This window comes from Herpailurus yagouaroundi, unplaced genomic scaffold, assembly GCF_014898765.1.
Source record: "Herpailurus yagouaroundi ecotype Mexico unplaced genomic scaffold, PumYag 28, whole genome shotgun sequence".
Classification (NCBI taxonomy): domain Eukaryota; kingdom Metazoa; phylum Chordata; class Mammalia; order Carnivora; family Felidae; genus Herpailurus; species Herpailurus yagouaroundi.
In genome coordinates this window covers 147,242,906-147,263,731 of record NW_024412376.1, presented here as the reverse complement: position 1 = coordinate 147,263,731, position 20,826 = coordinate 147,242,906, and the positions used below count along the sequence as shown (strand labels likewise).

The window sequence follows — 20,826 nt, the reverse complement described above, 5'->3', positions numbered from 1 at the left end:
TTTTAATTTTTTTTTCAACGTTTATTTATTTTTGGGACAGAGAGAGACAGAGCATGAACGGGGGAGGGGCAGAGAGAGAGGGAGACACAGAATCGGAAACAGGCTCCAGGCTCCGAGCCATCAGCCCAGAGCCCGACGCGGGGCTCGAACTCACGGACCGCAAGATCATGACCTGGCTGAAGTCGGACGCTTAACCGACTGCGCCACCCAGGCGCCCCTATATTTCTTTTTAATATCTGAAAATTATATTACAATTTCTGATAGTGGTAATTTGTGTGCATGCATGTGTGGTGTGTGTGTTTGAACAGTTTTGCTAGGAGTCTCTCAGTTGATTAATCTCATCAAAACCAGTTTCGGCTTTGCTGATTTTGCCTTAAGTTTGTATCATATCTTTATTATTAATTGCTTCTCACATTCTTTAGGATTGATTTGCTGGGGTTTTGTTTTGTTTTGTTTTGTTCTGGTTTTGGTTGTTTGGTTTCTGTTGTTATTAGTTTCTTGAAATGGAAGTATACATCAAGGACTTGAAACCATTCTTCGTTTCTAAAATATGTATTTAAGGTTATAATTTCCCTCTATGCACTACTTTAACTGTATCCCACAGTTTTAATGAATCATATTTTCATTATCCTTTCTTTCAAAATATTTTATAATATTTTTTGTAATTTTAAATTTGACCCAAGGGTATTCTAAAGTATATTGCTTAGTTTCTAAGCAATTGAGATATTCTATTTATGTAAAATTTTAGGGACTTGCTTTATAACCCAATATATAATCAATTTTGCTAAGTGTTCCATGTGCACTAGGAAAAAATGTGTATACTGTCACTGTTGGTTCAATGAGATATGCCCCTGAGGTCTACTTGTTAATTATGCTGTTCACCTTTTCTATAATCTTACTGAATTTTTTCTGCTTATTTTATCAGCTATTGAAAGAAATATGTTAAAATCTCCCACCGTGATTGTATCTTTGTCTATGTCTTTAACACTCAGTTTTTTGCTTTCTATATTTTAAGGCTATTTTATTGGTTGTATAAGATTTATATTGTGATATCTTCTAGATGGCCTAACCCCTTAGTCATTATGAAATGTCCTTTATTTCTAGTGAATTTTTTGCCTTAAAATCTGTTTTGCTGATGTTAGTGTACCTATACTAGCTTTCTTTGGTTAGTGGTTGCATAGTATGACTTTTTCCATACTTTTATTTTCACCCTTTCTGTGACTGTATTTAAGATGTGTCTGTTGAAACCATTGGCAAAATATAGTTATTTTTTAAATCCAGTCTAATAACCATTGTCTTTTTAAAAAATTTTTTTAATGTTTATTTTTGAGAGAGAGACAGAGAGTGAGCAGGGGAGGGGCACAGAGAGAGAGGAGGTACAGAATCTGAAGCAGGCGCCAGACTTTGAGCTGTCAGCACAGAGACTGACGTGGGGCTTGAACTCATGTACTGTGAGATCATAACCTGAGCCGAAGTTGGACGCTTAACTGACTGAGCCACCCAGGAGCCCCACAGCCATTGTCTTTTAGTTGTATTGTTTAGTCTATTTACATTCAATGAATTTACTGATATATTGCATTTGTATTTCCTGTCTTAATATTTGTTTTTTTAATTGATCTATTTGCTTTATATTATGTTTTCTTTATTTTTCTGATTATTCAACTGTTATTCAAATGTTTTATTATTTTTCTCTCTGTTAATGTGTTAGTTACACATTGTTTTACTGTTCTTTAAATAGCTACCCTAGATGTTACAAAATTTATTTTTGATTAATCTCCTATCAATTATATATGTAATGCATAAATCTCAAATAAATTATTACTTTTACTAGTTCCCTTTTATATAATTCTAGAACTTAGAACACTTTACTCATTTATGGCTTTTTCCTTTTGTTATTTTTGCCATGCCTTTTGTGTGTAATTTAAATCCCTCAAGACATTGCTATTATTGTTTTGTAGCATCAATAGTCCATACTTACTCATATTTAACCACATTTTTATCCTTTTTTTGCTCATTTCCTTCTATATTTCCGTATTTACCCTGAGATTATTTTTCTTTTATTATAACTATTTTTAGTTTCTTGGTGATGAATTCTTCAGTTATATTTGTCTGATGATGTCTTTATTTCATCTTCATTATTGAAGGATTTTTTTATGCATATAGCTTTCAAAGTTGGTAGTAATTTTTTTTTTCAGCCATGTTGAGACTTTTTTTGGGGGGGATTTTGGTGTCTGTTTTATGAAGTCAGACATTAATTTTTTTGTTATCCACTGGTATGCCCCCCACCCCAGCATACCCTGACTGTTTTTAACGTTTATGTCTTTGGTGTTTGGTAGTTTTGTTAAAATGTGCTCTGGTGTGTTATTATTATTTGTTTGTTTTATTATTTGTTGTTTGAATTATTGTATTGTTGTTTATATTGTTGTTGTTTGTATTATTATTATTTAATTTATTCTGGTTTGAGTTTGTGGGGCTTATTAAATCTGGGGTTGATATCTTTTCACCAGTTTTGGAAAATTCTTGGCCATTATCTGTTCCAGTATTTATTCTGCCACATTTTCTCTCTCCTCTCTTTCTGAGACTTCGATTTATACATGTTAGACTTTTCACTGAATCCCACTTGTCTCCAGTACTCTTTTTCTGTGTTTTGCATTTTGTTTTTTTCTCTGTGCATCAATGTGGATCTTTTCTTTTCACCCTCCACTTCACTAATCCTGTTGAGGCTATTTTCACATCTCCTGGTGAATCCATCTAATGCGTTCTTATTCACATGGTGTATTTTTCAGTTCAAAATTTCCAGATGTTTCTTCTTTATGGTTTCCAATTCTCAGGTGAAATTATCTGCTTTTCATCTATATTGTCCATTTTTTCCTCTTTTTCAAAAAACATATAATAATTATTTTAAAGTCCTTGTCAGTTAACACCAATATCTAGATCACGTGTAGATATCTGTTTATGGTGTTTTCTCTTAGCTTTGTTTATTTAATTTTGTCTGTTGGTGTGACTAGTAAATTTTTATTTGATGCTAGACATTGTGTACAAAAAACTGTAAAGCTTCTAGATGATATCTAACTTTGTTGAGGATTCACCCTCTTTTCCACTGGGGAGATAGTCTTATGACTGGTTACCATAATCCAATTGGGGAATGTTCTGTATTGAGGCTGAGTTTTAGACTCTTAGGCTCAATCTTCCTCTATTTTTTTTTCCTGGCTCTCCAAGGGTTTCAACTAAGAATTTGATGTATTCTAGAGGTCCTTTTCCCTTTGGGTCCCAACGTCTAATCTTTTTCTTGTCAGACTTAAAAAAAAAAAACTTTTCAGAGGTTTCCTGCTTAGGTTTTTAGCTTTCTACTCTGCAGAATCCCAGTATTCAAAAAAATTTCTTGAGGACAAATCAAAGCTATGTGCTTAAGATCTCCAAGTCTGGGGCAAAGCTCTCCTTATTTCTCTGTCCACTGTTGGTAGCCCTACTTTGTACTGGGTTTGTATTGATTCTCAGCCTCTTGTCTATGCTCAGAATGATTCCAGGGAAGACATGGCTATAGACACCAGTTCATCTCTCAAGATGTTTCCCTTTCTGTTACCTTAGTTCTTGTTCTCTCAGCAACTCTCTTCTGCCTTCAGATAGTTGATTTTGCTCCCAGGATTTACTAGTTGTTCTCTGCAGGTCTGCTGATCAGCTCCTCCATCAACTTGGAAATATAAGTCTCATTTGTGAGGATTGAACAAGATAATATGCCTGGCACATAGTAAGTTCTCAGTTAACATAAGCCTGAGCATTCCTTGAAAGTCCAAGTAAGATTGCTTAATACCCTCACTGCTTATTAGGGCCCTTCGAAAAATGTTCAAAATCCTTGATTATGCCTACAAAGCTTGGTGATACTGTTCTTCACTCTACTCTTTCAGCCATGACCATCCAAACTTTGTAGGTCTCACATAACCTCCCAGTTTAGTGGCCTGTAGTACCTGGAAGTTTCTTTTTTGTAATATTTATCACACCTGCATTTATTTTTTATTTTATTTTATTTTTTGGTTTGTTTATTTTTGAGAGAGAGAGAGAGAGAGAGAGAGAGAGAGAGAGGGGGAGGGGCAGAGAGGGAGACAGAGGATCTGAAGCAGGTTCTGAGCTGACAGCAGAGAACCCAATGCCGGGCTCAAACTCACGAACCAGGAGATTGTGACCTGAGCTGAAGTTGGATGCTTAACTGACTGAGCCCCCCAGGTGCCCCTGTATTTATTTTTGAAATGTCTGCTTTCCTCATTAAAGTGTAAGTTTCATGAAAGCAGGAAGAGAGTATGTCTGCATTGTTCTGCTCTATCCTACACCTAGCAAAATGACTGCGTGAGCCAGGTGCTCAACATGTATTTAGGAAATAGAATAAATCTAGAGTTTTCTTTTTAATATTTTTTAAGTTTTATTTAAGTCCAAGTTAGTTAGCAGATAGTGTAATAATGGTTTCAGAAGTAGAATTTAGTGATTCCTCACTTACATATAACCCCCAGTGCTCATCCCAACAAATGCTCTCCTTAGTGCCCATCACCCACTTAGCCCATCCCCCACCCAACACCCCTCCAAGCAACCCTCAGTTTGTTCTCTTAAGATTCTCTTACAGTTTGCCTCCCTCTCTGTTTTTATCTTATTATTGCTTCCCTTCCCCTATGTTCATCTTTTTTGTTTCTCAGATTCCACATAAGAGTGAAGTCATATGATATTTATCAGATTCTTCCTTTTTAATGTTAACTTGAACAGCATATGTGGAGTAGCTACTATGTGCCAGATACTTTACTGGGCGATAAAAGACTGCTGAAAGCATCTTTACTTATAAGGAGTTCAAAGTCTTACACGAGACTCTGCTTTTCTTTGAAAATGTGTTTCCTGTAAGGATTTTTTTTTATTCAAGCTTGAGCTCTGATAAGTTAATAATTGTTTCTTAATTTATAAGAAAACTTCAAGTTCTAGAAAATAAGCAATGATGACAAATTCTTTGTCTTCAAAGCTGTTAGTATTTCAGAATTGCAAATAAGAGATTCAAGACCTGTGTAGGATATAACCTTATTTGGAGATTACTGTCCCAAGGAAGTATTTTTGTCTCTTTCTATTTTGAACTCCATTTATATTAATTAAATATGGTTTTTTATTTGATTATTCAATAAGTATTTATTGAGCATTTAGTATATGTTGGGCACAATTCTACTCCCTGGGGATACAACAGTGAATAAAATAAAGTTCTGCTATCATGGAGAAGTGATAGTATTACAAATAAATACAGGTCCACAGTCTTTTATCTAAAACCCGGGGCCAGATATGTTTTGGAATTCAAATTTTTTTCTAATTTTATAAAGGTAATTCATGCATATTCTATGTTATTTACTATCCCTACCATGGTCTTGTAACACCTTGTAATTATATAAATTAATATTTCTGCAGCAAAATGTGTGAATTTTCATACTAAGTGTGATAAATAAGGACTATATATAGTCTCATGTCAATTCAGGTCAGATCAGATTTTTGCCACTAAGTGAGTTCAAGTCAGGACCCATTATGCCATCAATTCAGTTATGAAAAGACTTTGTTTTTCAAAGCTTTTCAGGTCTTGGAATTTTAAGTAAAGGATAATGTAACATCAGTAAATTGCTTCGGTATAATACAAAATAGGGCAAGGTAAGAGAAAGAAAGATAAAGCAGGGTAAGGAGATGATGAGTTCATGGGAACTCAACTTACATTTGGCTGGTTCTTGTGATACATAAAGTGAAAGATGTGATGTTATAGATTTATACTTTAAAAGAATGTAATTATAGATGTTTTAATATTAAAGCAATCTTGGACTTGAAAAAATATGTAATAACAACTTTCCCTTAGCGTATATCCTCTACTGCAGACATTTAAAGAAATAAGCTAACTCTTAAAAGGCAACTTGACAATCAGTTTTAATAACATGCTTTTAAACAAGTGACTGTTTATTTGTTACGTGCCTTTACAGTTTTAACCATGAGGGCAGTTTTCTGCCCCCAGCATTTTCCGTACTGTCTTCATTTTGTCTGAGTATACTCTGGAAGTGCTAGAACAGTGTTGGTTCAACTTAATTAGAAAATTGAAATCGCACAGAATATTTCAAAGACAAATATAAATGATTTTTAGACTTTCTTTAGCAAAAGAAAGTCTACCATTAGCACTTCTTTTTTAACATTATAATTAAAGTGCATTTTAATGTATTCTTTTGTAGATTAAAGTTTATCTAAGATCTTAGCACGGTAACATGGAATTTTGTGTTTCTGGAAAGAGGTTATGTTTTTTGATTTCTGAGTTTTCCTGAGTTATTTTGTTATAAAGTCAACCTGCACCTGTTTGGTTTTTTGTTTTTTGTTTTTTGTTTTGTTGTTGGTGGTGGTTTTAAGAGCTAGAGAGTGCGAGCAGGGGAGAGGGGCAGGGGTAGAGAGAGAGAGAGAGAGAGAGAGAGAATCTTAAGCAGACTCCACACTCAGCATGGAGCCTGATGCAGGGCTTGATCTCACGACCCTGAGATCATGACCTGAGCCAAAATCAAAAGTCGGATGCTCAACCGACTGAACCACCCAGGCGTCCCAGGTCAACTTCCATCTTAAAATTGAATTTGCTCGCTCATCCTCTAGACACTAGAGTGATAGCTTAATTCAAATTTGATATTTAGCACCAAGATCAACATTGTTATTTTGTATCATTCATTACTTGTATTTAAAATGGATGTTGTGTAAAACCTCAAATGTTATTTCCATTCCATTAAGTATTTAATAAGTCTTGTTGCTCAGATTGTTATTATGAATAATAGAATTGCAAAAGGAAGGAGACTGAAAGAAGATAGGCTTTGGAGAGGGAAGGAATAATATAACTGATAGGATGTTGTCATAAGTTCAGAACCCCAGAGCATCTCAGTGCTAGTGTCCCTCACTAAAAACCTTATGGAATTATAGCTCTAATATTGTTTTTTATTTATCATTATCAGAAATATATACATATATAGAGAATTTAGAGATCATAAAAAGGAGAGAAGGAACTGACATTCATTTATCATTTATTATAGAGAAATGAATATTTTGTGGATTTAAATAGATTTTAATTAAATATATTTTCTTTAAGACATGCATAGATAGAACATATGTTGGAATTGGTAGGCCTGTGCCATGAGTAGGGCTTACTGTCTTCTGTCTTTTTTTTTTTTCCCCTCTAGGGTGGGATATGGCATATATATGGTTAAGCTTCAGATTGGACTACTAGAGTTGATATATAAATTAATAATTTAGGGACTCTGATGGTGTTTGGTGTGTGAACCAGGGAAGAGTATCATCCTTACCCATATCTGTCTTGGCGTTTGTTGTGTCCTTTAATCCTGGAAAGTAAGACAATTGTAGGAGTGATGACAATACTGACTCCATCTTTGGCCCTTCATTTTGTTCATCTTCACTGGATCACCTCTCCTGGGGTTACGTGTTCCTGGCCCCTTGGAGATTAATATGTAAAACTTAGAAATGCCCACCAAGGCTAGGATGAGGGGAGGGTTGCTTTGACCTCTCATGAATCCATTAAAGATAACATAATTTTTCTCTTTCCCGATGCACAGTTGTGCCACAAGATCTAAAGTTTAGCTGTCAATTAGGGCCATGCAGACTCTTTGATCTCACTACAGTGTCCTACACATCCTGTTACGCTATAAAACCTAAGGTCACACTAAGGTGTAGACTTTATGGAGAATAAATATACAGCACCTGAATCGTCGTCTGCCTGATCCACCCTGTCAGTAAGTTACCCGGTAAAACTCTGTGTAAACTTTGTGGGGTTTTATTTCTGTTCTCAAAGTGCCTTCTCAATTTGGGGGATACTTTGCTGTCCCTCCCCTACCTTCTAAAAACAGTGAAGACATGAATTATGGTGTATAGAATTTCAAAATAAGGAACGTCTTACAGAATTTATGTACTTGAGGGGTAAGATAACTATTAACATATGGGTTTGCTTTGAGTAAGTATATCTCTTTGCATTTTATTTCAGCACCGGATTGATTAGAGACGATCATGTAGGGTTTTTGAATTAGGGAAGGCCAAGCTGAAGTGAGAGGGAAAAGATTGGTTACTAAATGTGAACCGAAGACTGGTTCAGTCATTAAGTGTATTATGAAAGGAAGCTAACAAGATATGGAATAAAGGGGATAAGACACCCAGTGGTAGCAGAGAAGTGAGTCAGCTGTGGGACGTCAGCAAAAGAAAACCAAGGAGGGCTACATCTTCAGGTGAGAGAACCCAGAGCAGGGCTTGAATTATACAACACACCATGTAAGGCATGGTCAGCTTGCACAGAGCCAAAATTTCCAATTTGTAACTAAAACTCATTCCTGGCTACAATGCATGTCCACTGGGACTACTTGCATTTTAGAAACAGAGATGGTCTACAGTTTCGGAAAGAACCAAAAGTGTTAGGAAGGACTGGGGATACCCAATTCAACATGTTTTAATCAAACCTCTCTTCTGTGGTGATGGAAGAAATTAGATAAAATTTAAAACAGTGATATTAATGATAAGCATGTTTGCAGATTGATGTGGGAAAGAGCATTTATTTACCACACTTTTTCTTAGCTTTTTTTAAAAAAAAATTTAAGTAATCTCTACACCCAACATGGGGCTCGAACTCATGACCCTGAGATCAAGAGTCGCATGCTCTACTGACTGAACCGGCTAGGCACCCCAGCTTTTTATGTCCCTCAATACCTTGTGAGTTCCTTGAGTGAAGGAGAATGATGTCTTTTCTTTTATGTTCAGCAACTGGCACATAGGAAGTGTTCAATTAATTATTGAAAGAAGACTGTAAATAAGTAGGATATAAATATACTGAAAGGACTGAAAGGACACAGCTCAGGACAGAGAAGGTTTAGGTAGCACTCAAGATGGAAAATTGGAGTGAATTCCCAATGTAGGCACAGCAAGAAGTTTTCTGTTGTAGGACACTTCCTGAGAGTGAAGGAGTTCAGAACAAGTCTCTCCAAAATGTGCCGCATTGGTACATGGACTGTTTTGAGCTGAAGACAGTCAAGATCTTTCAGGCTCAAGAGAAACTTTTGCCCTTCCCTTGACTACCCAGAAGAATCTAAATTGGGTGTCTTTTCCAGAAAAATAGTTATTACTAGGGATACATTTTATTGGAGTGACTCATCTGTATGGCAGGGCAAATATCTAATTGTGAAAGACAGCTATCCTCAAGAAAGCTAAAGTCTAGCACAGTGGTTCTTAAAATATGGTCTGTGGATCTCCAGTGGCCCCTAAGACCCTTTCAGGTCAAAATTAGTTTATATAATACAACCATTAAAAAGCTTATTGTGCTAACATTTGCATCAGCACAGAAGCAATGGTGATGGGTTTAACTGCCAGTGTCTTAGCTCAAAACCGGGAACTGGTACCAAACTCATTCCAAAGTAGTACCAAAGTAGTCATTGTATTCTTCACCACTGAATAGTCACGGTTAAAAAAAAAAAAGTCAGTTTTACTTGAATGTCCTTGATGAAACAGTAAACAATTATTAATTTTATTAAATCTCATTCCTTGAATACACATTTTTACAATATTCTATTTGAGGAAATAGAAAGTATGCATAAGACACTTCTACTGTGTATTGAAATATGATTATCCAGAAAAAAGTATTCCTGCCGTTGAGATGCAAGCTGAATTGCCCAGCTCCTTCTACTCTTTTTTAAGTGAAACACCATTTTTACTTGAAAGAGCAATTGACAAACTATTGTCATTCGGACTTGGGCTGATATTTTCTCTAAAATGAGCAACATTGACCTGTTATTTCAAGGAAAACTATTATCTCTTGCCAATGATAAAATTCAAGCTTGAATCCACCACTGTGAAATTGATGGCTTCCCAATATTTAAACACTTTTCTGATGCTATTGATGGTGATGTTAAAGAATGTTACTTTTTGATGTTTTTTGATAAAGTGTTTTTGATCTACTGCATCGCTTCATATATTCAAAACGATCAATGCATAATGTTATGAAATCATGTATAGGTAGAAGAATGGTTTAAAGTACAAGGCAAAATGATGCATGTTTATGTAATAAAACATAAAAAGTTTATTGATGTTCAGATTCCACATTGCAACTAATTTTTAGGTAAATACTAGTCAAATTTTGGTATACTATTTATACTATTAAAGGAGAATATCTACAATATCTGAAAAGGATATTAAAATACTCTCCTCTTTCCAGTTACATCTCTGTGTGACACTGATTTTTTTCATACACATCAATCAAAATAACAGTGCCACAGATGGAATATCACAGCAGATTGAAGAATCCAGCTGTATTCAATTAAGCCAAACATCAAAGATTTGTAGAAATGTAAAACAGTGCCTCTGTCTCACAAATTTGTGTTTCTGAAAATACAGTTTTTTCAAATAAAAATATTTAGGCTAATATATAATGGGTTTATATTGTTATTTTTAAATGAATAAGTAATTTTTATTGTGGTAAAATATGCATAAAATTTACCATTTGAACCCTTTTTAAGTGTGTAGTTTGGTGACATTCATTAATTCACATTGCTTTGTGACCATCACTAAACCATCCATCTCCAGAACTTTTTCATTATCCCAAACGAGAACTTGGTACCCCTAAACGCTAACTCTCCATTCCCACCTTCCCCATCGCCCCTGGCAACCACCATTCTACTTTCTGTTTCTATGAATTTGACTTTGTTGACTTTGAATTTGTTGTAAGCACTTCATATATGTAAAATCATATAGTATTTCTCTTTTTGTGACTGGCTTACCTTCACTTAGCATAATGTTCTCAAGGTTCATCCATGTTGTAGATGTGTTAGAACTTTCTTCCTTTTTAAGGGTTGAGTAGTATTTCATTGTGTGTACATATCATATTTTGCTTATCCATTTGTCTGTGGACACTTGGGTTGCTTCCACATTTTAGTTATTGTGAATAATGCTGCTATGAACATGCGTGTGCAAATATATGTTCAAGTCCCTTTTGAGTATATACCCAGAATTGAAATGGCTGCATCAGGTAGTAATTCAGTTTCCAATTTTCTGAGGAAATTCCATAATAATAAACAAATGTGTTTTTTTCTGTTTTAATTTCTTATGCTATAAATATCAGTTGATATCATCCACATAAAGTACTCTCAGATCCTCAATTTTTAAGAGAGTGAGGTTCCTGAGCGTTAAAAGTTTGAGAATCAGGGGTCTAGTGGAAAAAGCAAAGTAGAGAGGTCAGTTAGGAAGTTATTACAGTAGTCGACTGTTTGCACTAGACTTTGCCCAGAGAAGAATGGGCAGGGTGGTGAGAAGAATCTGTCATATAAAGAGAACTTGGAACATCTGTAAATATATGTGACCTTGATAAAAGAAGCTTTTAGGGAAGACTCAGTAGTTTTCTTCGAATATTTGAGGGTCTTTTACAGAAAAGGGATTAGGCTTATTTTCTGTGACATGATGTGTGTGTTTGTGTGTTTGTGATGGTGGCAGATGGTAAGAGTAGTCAATTTTAGCTCATAATAAAGAATTTTCTAATGGAATAATTCAAAGATGGAATTGGCTAAGATAGGGATGTAGTGAGTTTCTAAGCTAGAAAGCTAGTTTAGAGTTTCTGAGTTAGAGTTTTTAAGCTACAAACCCCCTTTGAGAGGACAGTCAGCTATTAAATGGTTAGTTGACCTATAAAAACTCTGTAGATTGTTTTAACCCTGAAATTCTGTGATTCTTCAGACACAGAAAGATGAAGTCCAAGATTAGCATGGTGGCATAGTGAGAAATGGATAGGCTGGGGCCTCTTTAGAGGGAATTAAAAGATCACTGGAACCCTCTTTGTAGACCTTGCTGTGCCCTGGTTGTTCTTCATGGAGTATCTAGTCTCACATTACTTCCCAGTTTCTTTGACTCACCCGCGACATTAGCCACTTATTTCTCCAATTTTCTTTACTCACCAGGTTTAGAAATTTAGGATGGCCAGTGGCTAATGCTTTGGCTTAAGACTGTTATGGTGGACGTGGAAAGAAACTGGATTTGTGTGTGTGTGTGTGTGTGTGTGTGTGTGTGTGTGTGTGTGTGTCAGGGGCAGAGGGGGCAGAGACAGTCAGGTGTTTTTACAGTGCAGAATGGTAGAGGATGTCAGAAATGTCAACATAAATAAATGGGTGAAGGGTATATGCGGGGCAATGTACACTCTCATTAGATTATATTTTTGATCATATTTTTGCCAGCTCTCATAGTGAGCTAAAGGCATTTTGTTTAAAGAAAGGCTTAAATTTTGTTGTAGATTTAAAAACCTGTACCTCCAGGCACTCCTTCCCTGGAAGTCTTTTACATTTAGTCCACTGCCATCTGGACATCTCTTATATTTTATAACACAACTTTAATCTACACTGGACTTCAACAGCCTAAAATTAACTTTGAAATTTTTTTTTTATGTGAGTCTCACAATAACCTAGTTCAGATATTACTTTCCTTATTAGATAAAGAACACTGAGAATAGAGAATACAGACAGGTTAAATGACTTGACCAAGATAATAAATAAGGCTGAGAGAATTCAAGGTCTTCTGATGCCAAATCCTATCCTTATTTAGTCCCAAGTAGTTTCAAAACTGTGCTCGGATATATCCAAGGACTCAGGAAATGTCCTATTCATTTAAAAATTCTTAATTTAAAAATATATTAAGAAGCAACACTCTTTCAGATGCATTTTTATATTAAATACTTCATAATCCGTTGTCGTGCTTCCAAATTAACTTGTCTCTAAATAGGTCCCAGGATAAAACCCTATTGCTTTCATCATCTTCAAATGTTAAGGACACTTAGAAATGTGTCGCTGATGAGGAAGGATATAATTCTGCACGAGTCTTTCAGAATATTTGGGCGAGGATCCTACTGCAGGGGTAGGAAGAGTGTAGGTGCACCTGCTCAACAAGGCTCCCTTCGTGGTTGACTGCTGCGATGTGGGACAAGCCAGCCAGTGACATATCGTGTGGGAACAACATCATGATATGTGTAGGTTTAGCAGTTATAAGCATCAGAAGCTTGTCTGATTTTTGTATTTATAGTAAATGATTTCGGGATTTGTTTTCAAAATAAAAAGTTCCCATTACTTTTTTGATTTCCTGCAGCAGTTTAATTTAAAAGTGAAAGCACTTGTCTCTGTGAATCAAGACTTTTTCCTTATATTGAGCAACCAAAGCAAAGTGCAAAAACAAACTGGATTATTGAGGCTATAGCATAATAAAGATATACATTTTTAATATAACTATACCTTCGACAATGAGAAAACACTCCTTTGCGTTATCTACTTATATCACTTTCCATGTATTTTATATAGTACGGTTTTTCATTGGGTTCAGATTTCATTTGAAAAAAGGATTATGCTGCTATACTAAAACATGTTTGAGAACTGTCTTACCATGTTGTCCTCCTATCAGTGACCCTGCTTTTGGTTTTCAAATTTCTCAAGATTTTTATAATTCTGTTGATGATTAGGAATTTGGTTTGCCTTTGATTAAAAAATATATATCTAGGAAGTCTAGCAACCTTAAAATATTTGAAAATGTTTAGAAGGAATGACCAGTTTTTTGTCTTGAAATTCTTTAAATTATGTGACTTCTGAGTCATTTCCAAATATAGGCTTAGTAAAAGAAAAATCTATTTCCTTTTGCTCTAGTACTTTTGAATGATGAGCCAGGTTTTGCAGCTTTTAAAATCCTAGGAGTAACAGAACGGAAACCAGTCTTTTTAGTTAAAACATAGGTTTTATGAAGCTCCTTGTTTATTTGGGTGAAAATTGGTTAAAAAGGCTAGGACATGGTTGGATCGATATAATTTTGTCACGCAACAATTACTAGAGTTAATACTTGATATGCAAAAATGAATTCATGATCCTTGCCTTTGAATTTAAGAGTCAAAAAGAAAAATAGGTGAGCTGAAAATTACAGTGTAATCTGATAAATGCCATCACAGAGAAACGGAGTGTACTATCTTTGTAGGCAAGGGGTGGGGGGGGCCTGGAACCCTTAAAATATATGGCAGTTGGGGGATCAGTGAATGTAGTTCACTGTGACTAAGGAGTAGGGTGTTTTGAGGGAAGAGGTGTAAGAAAAGACAGGATGTTGTTAGCTTGGTGGAGGGGCAGCTGATAAATTTGGAGACGTAAGTTGGTCTACATCGTGAAGGGCAAGTGTGCCCTTTCGAACAGTTTAGACTTCCTGTGTATGCTGTGGAGATTTGCAGTCAGGAAAGCCTTGTTTGGGGAAGAAGACGCTGGAGGATGGATTTAGTAAAGGGAGAAATTGGTTCATGTATTCAGCAAACATTTATTGAGCACCTGCTGTGTGAAAGTAACTATTCTAAGCACTTGGGATACAGCAGTGAACAAAAAGACAAAGACCTCTGCCTTAGGGAGCTCACCACTTCTGGTGAATGATGATAGACAGCATGCCAATAAACAGTAAATACATGAATCATATGGTATATTAGGAGGTAGTGAATGCTAAGAAAGAAGAAAAAGTAGGCTAAGGGAGTATGAGAATGCTCCCTAGGGAGTAATTGGAATGTAAATAAAGTGGCAAGATGTCCAGTTCAGAAGCTGTTACCTTGACCCAGATGAGGAATGGTAAGGACTTAGGCTTACTTGTGGGACTTTATTTAGAATGGAGAGAGAATTGGGGCACCTGGGTGGCGCAGTCGGTTAAGCGTCCGACTTCAGCCAGGTCACGATCTCGCGGTCCGTGAGTTCGAGCCCCGCGTCAGGCTCTGGGCTGATGGCTCGGAGCCTGGAGCCTGTTTCCGATTCTGTGTCTCCCTCTCTCTCTGCCCCTCCCCCGTTCATGCTCTCTCTCTGTCCCAAAAATAAATTAAAAAAAAAAAAAAAAAAGAATGGAGAGAGAATAAATTGGGAGATGTAGTTTTCTTTTTCTCTTTTGACGCTGGAAACACAGATAGAAACTTGATAAAACAAACCTATAATGTAACGAACTATAAGATGAACCACCTTGTAACAACCACCCTGGTGAAACAATGAAACTTTGCCACACCAGAACCCCTTCCTTTTGCCCCACTCATCACAAACTCCTCCCTCCCCAACAACCTGACTTTTATGGTTATCACTTTCCTGCATTTCTTGATAGTTTTATTAACCAAGGGTATATCCCTCACACTAAGACACCCTAACTCAGTCTTGCCAATTAAAAAATTTTTTTGTTATTATTTTTTTTAATCTACTGGTTTTTTTCTCCTTCCTTTGGTTTTCTTACACTTTATTAACTAAAGAACAGAGCCATTTGACCTTTAAAATTTCTCATCTCCTGGATTTTTGTGATTGCGCCCTTGTGGTGCACTTAACATGTTTGTCTGTCCTTTACATGACTGATAAATTGACAGCTGGACCACTGGCTTGATCAGACTGAGTGTCTCCCCTGTGGTCATCACTGCTGGCATTAGAGTGTTCTTTCATTAAGAAGCACATAATATCTGGTTGTCTTTTGTAAAGCTAACAGCTATTTCTGCTCAGTGCCTAGAGTTAGTAATATGTTAGAGGTTGCAGAATGGTGATATTCTGATGATATCACATCTGTTTTAGTTATCAGCTAGAATACTTTTTATCTAGGAACATTTCCCCTTATCTATTATGTAATTACCCTGTGGTGCAGTTTCTATAGGAAAGGCAAGATACATGCCTTTTCCTTTATTTACCACTTTTCCAGGCAATCCATTGGTTCCCTGTCATCCTCAATTTTTATTACTCTATCAGGATTTTCTCCTTAGTGTGACCTTGTCTAGAAAGGGGGCGCTGGTTGGTCAGCATCAAGAATTCATAGCCGGTCGGCTGCTCCAGTCTCTTCAGACTTCATCTGCTGTATTCAGTTGGGCAAAACCCCTCCCAGTTTTAGCTCCTGTTCTAAAATTGGCTCATCGTATGTTCCAGTGAAAATAGTGTTGGCTATTTTGGGGTTCTCCTGTTTTCACATCCATCACATACCACACTGCTTACTTCCTTCTGCTTTTCCTGCAAAAGCGCTAATACCGTACAAGTCTTGTGGCTATTGGTTTGTCCCCAACCGTTTGTATTTTAAGTTTGTAGGGGATATCTTATGACCAAGTTTTGTTGTAAATGTTTTCCATGGGGTTTTGGTTTTCCCGTTCAGTTGCTTGGTCTGTTTTTATGTGGAAATCAGGGAGATGAAAAAACAACAACAACAACAACAACAACAACAACAACAACAGCAAAACCCCAAACCAAACAATAACTCACTGTCTCCAATGTCATGTTTCATGTTCCCAGAAAGGGGTCGGTGCCTTGAAGAGTTAGAGTAGAATTATGAATAAGTGAAGTTTCTGACTTAGAAGATCTGGTACATGGTCATTTCATAGATGAAAATTAAAAAATAGAAGAGAAGGAGCAAAGTAGTGAGTGGAAGATCAATGTTTGATTTCTTAACGTTTGAAATGCTTATCATGAGTTAACCCTAATAGAAATGCCTTCTGAAGCACTATGCTTTTAAAATTTGATAGAAAAAGCTAGATGATGAGAGATCAACACTTTGAAAATTACAGAAGCCATTATAAATTGAAGAAACTATTACTTTTGGTAAATATTACAGTGTGAAAAATGAATAGAATAGAAAGCATGCACGTGGAGATGAAGGAGACACGAATACGTATTTTGAACTAGTAATTTTATGTGTTTTCTGTAATTACGCACAACAAATGCAGGTTTGCATTGAGCAGCAATCTGACGAGGAAAAATCCATCTATTAGGGATGCAACTGGGTTTTTGGTCATTAGTTGTAAATGCCACTGTATATGTTTGACACAATATTAAGAGAATGGATTTATAAAAGCTGAGTGTTCTTCCTGCTAGAAAAATAGATATTAAGATTCATAAAGATGAAAAATCTAGATAAAAATATTAAATATTCCTAAGCTATAAGTTTTTATATGTGGAGTAGGCTGCAGTGTACCATCACAGATCCTGTATTTTAAGAATAGATGAAAAAGTCTTCTTTCTTATGAGCTGTTCTAGATAATTCTGAGGTGCTCTGACTTCAAAAAGGAATTTTTAAAATAGTGTGCACGTTTGGACACTCCTTTGTAAATGACTGACTTTTGACCTCTGTCTTTTCCTTTCTTCTTTTTCTTCTTCTTCCTAAAATTAGGCCAGTCTTCAGAGACCTGAGATTAAACTTGAATCACTAAAAGAAGATATTAAGGAATTCTTTAAAATATCAGGTTTGTAAGTTGCTTTTTTCCTCCTAATTCGTTAAGGCAAAAGAAAGAAATACTTTATTTGGAGGCAAAATTTTATCACCGGCCTTCCAGTTACTCATTCAAAATTGTGAAACAGTGTCTGGATAGGTTTCTAGTTGAGGAGAATTAGAACTTTCAGATATTTCTATAAAATGCTGCAAAAATTCAGGATCACTGTGGGAATCACTGCTTTGCAGTAACCAGTTTTAAATACCGTTTACTTCCTGATCAAAACACATCCTGAATGTGTGAAGAATCTCCCTCGCTAAGCACCTTCTCTTTTACCTTTTGTTCAGAGCTGTTTTTCCTTCTATACTTTCCCCCGCCCCTCTTCTTTTCTGTCATTTCAAAGAAAAGGAAATCCTAATTTTCTTGACAGCAAGAAGAGAGGTTCCCTATCCTAACCCTTGCACATGGAAATTGAGATGTTAAGTGGTTTACTTTTCCAGAAAAGTTCAAGTTGTTAGAGGCCAGGCTAACCGGTCTGGGGGTACCTCTAATAATGTTTCTGTTGTTCAGGAGTTTACGAAGTAGTTAGTTGTGACTGCTTACGATCTGTCTTTGTCAGGTGCCTGGCTGTTTCTTGCCCTTCCCTTGACACATCCCCCGTAGCACCAGCAGTGCATCACTTAGCTCTGCTTTGGCGTTCATTGAGCCCCTGAGCCGTGGAAGGGGCAATGGTCCTCCCATCTGGAGAAGATGGTGCGGTAGTTCTGCTTAAAAGACAGTATGTTGAGAATTTTGCTACTCAGTGTTTGTCAATGGACACAGTGGATGTGTAAGAAATAATTCCTTAATAACACTGACACAGCAATTGACAATTGATAAAGTTCTTTCACAAATGAATATGATGTCAGAGTTTTAGTGAGATATGCTTTATTACAATGTATGCTTATTTTTAAAACTAATATATTCACATGTTTTATTCTTTTTTTAAAAAATAGGTTGGGAGAAGAAACTTCAGAATGCTGTTTATAGTGAACTGAGTGTGTGAGTTTTTCCTACCTATTTTGAGATACTGTTACGTTTAGCTGTATTTACTTTGTAAGTAATGAATATAATATTGCTATGTACACTCATTATATTATTATTTCTCATTAGTATTTATATAACATTTCACATAAGTTGTTATATTTAAAAATTACAGTCTTGCCTGAGAATGAGTAATGACCATATGGGGGTTTTTACCACCAAAATTTTTGTATTAATAACTCCTTTATCCAGTATAGTTAGGGAAATAAGTTAATATTTCAGATAACTGAAGCTTATCAACATTCTTTTTATTGGTGCCATTTTGGATATTACCCTTTTTCTCTCTTTATAAAGCAACCATTCTAAATATAGTTAACTTTTTTTTTTTTCAAAATTGGTGTCATTCTTAAGAAAATCAGTGTTTTTTGTTAATCTGGATTTGTCTTCAGAATCTGTTGTGGTGTGTAAAACTATTTCTTTCTACAAAGAACATAGATCTAGAGTGTTAGCTTTTGTAGTTTATTCAATACTGCATTATTCATCTGTTATTTATTACCTACCATGGGCTAGCACTATGCTAGGCACTGGGAATATAGTATAGAACAAAAAATCAATTCCTACCCTCATGGAGTTTATAGTCTAATGGAGTTCTTATGTCTGCTGTCTTTTTTTAAAACTGCTGTTCAATGTGCCTGTGTCTCTAGCATTTTCTAGTTTCTAACACTTTTGTTTCCAACTCGCCCTTTCTAATCTGCTGTTAACTAGGAAATAAGATAATCCAGTTTATCAGAACTGTTTCTAAAGGGACTCAGACGAAGGCCTGTGGATCTGTGCTTAGACACACATTTTAAAAATCAGTATTTGCTTCTCTGCTTATCGCCATTTTCCCAGTTGGCTTACGAATTCTTAAATAACATCGTGTATAAGTGCTATCTGTCAGTTGAAGTTGACCGTAATGATACCCCTGATATCATTCCTCCAAGGAATAGATGTTTATCATGACAAATAAGGTTTTAAATTTACAATAAGTTTAGAGATGCCACAGGTTGCTTAAATGTGAACATGAGGATTTATGTATTTGACTGTGACATAGAAAGCGTATAACTGTGTGGGTCTGTGTGTCCAGTACTGGTGGACTAAAAGCATCCGGTTGTGTGTAATTCCAAACAGTGAATTTTTATCTGAGGAGATTTGACTGACGATTGCAATTTTTGTAGTGTAATGCATTCCTTAAGATGGTGGTCTGACCAGTGAGTGCCTGTTTACTTGATGGCAGGGACAGAGTTTCATTCACTGTCTTATTTCACTATCCTAACAATAGACATTAAGTATTTTTGTATAATCTGTTAAGATTTTTGAAGGAGTAAGTAGTACTACCTTTTTTGCTCGCCTGGGTTCTGAAGAAATTGAGAAAGAAGCCCAATAGGATATCAAAATCATACTTTTATTACTGATAAAGACCAGATAAAAGGTTGTAGCTTAGTGCAAGAGCAAAATGGGTCCTTTAACTGAACTCCAGAATTAACTAGACTTAACCTTCCAGTTAAATAGCATCAGTGAGCACGTTCCGTTTATTATTCCAAAATTTAAAAGTCGGATAAGGCACTAAACCTCTTCTGTGGCAAGTGAGAAAAAGCCCTGGGGGGAATCTAAGAATATTACAGTAAGGGAGCTCTTTCCACAGGGAAGACACATCCAGAGTGGGGAAGTGTTTTCGCTAACATAAGTCAGAAGAATAAAGAGGACTTGGTATACTGTGCTGCATTTTTCATTGACAGAAACCATTAGATGGACAAGTAAAGAAAACAAAAAATAAAGTAGAAGAATTTACTAGGTTAAATAATCAGAGTAGAAAAAAAGATGCCCTCTTACCTCATAAAGGTGTAGACACATGAGCTATTCAGATGATACCTGAAAATTGTTCACTTCCTTTTACCTATTTTGGTAAACACGCCCAAGATTTTTGTCCAATTCTTGTTTAAAAGAGAGAGAAAAATTTCTGTATTCTGTTATTTACCTGAAGCTTGTAATTCTAGCCGAGGTTCGTTCTTCCCACTTAAGATTGACTACTTTATTTAATTATTGTTGTGTTAATATTTAATAGATCGTTCACATTGATCGAAGGAGTATTTTATGCAAGCACTGTGCTAAGCAGTTTAAATTCATTGCCTTGTGTAATGTAATCTTCACAACAACCCTATGATTGTGGAATTCATTATTGTAACCATTTTACAGAAGAGAAAACGGAGGCTTAAACTACTTAAATAATTTACTGAAGATCGTATGGCTAGTAAATGGTAGTACTAGGTCGTAACCTCCAGCTGTCTGATTCCAAAGCACATGTGTTTTACTGCATCTCACATATGTTTATATTTTATCTCTCACCTGGATTAAAAATGTTATAAGACAAGAATTGAATTCTATATTTCTTTTAGTACCTTCTAGAGCATCAAATAAATGATTTTGAGTCAACAGATGCCAATGCTAACACGTGATAAATATTTGTTGAATTGAAGAAACTCAGTTCAGTTATTAATCCTAAACTTACTAAAAAGATTTAACTAAGACAGTCTTTACATGGAGCATGT

At 35.8% G+C, this 20,826-nt stretch overlaps 1 protein-coding gene across 3 annotated transcripts in view; it reads left to right on the top strand.

Moving 5' to 3' along the window:
• Nucleotides 1-20,826, top strand: part of TBC1D19 (TBC1 domain family member 19) — a 145,250-nt gene that overhangs the window by 8,259 nt on the left and 116,165 nt on the right. For 2 of the 3 annotated variants that reach the window (XM_040486269.1, XM_040486280.1), the window contains exons 2-3: nucleotides 17,176-17,248; nucleotides 18,211-18,256. The exons of the other annotated variant lie outside the window; for it this stretch is intronic. In XM_040486269.1, coding sequence (XP_040342203.1) covers nucleotides 17,176-17,248; nucleotides 18,211-18,256 — 119 coding nt within the window. The remainder of the gene's footprint in view (nucleotides 1-17,175; nucleotides 17,249-18,210; nucleotides 18,257-20,826) is intronic. 3 annotated transcript variants of the gene reach the window in all.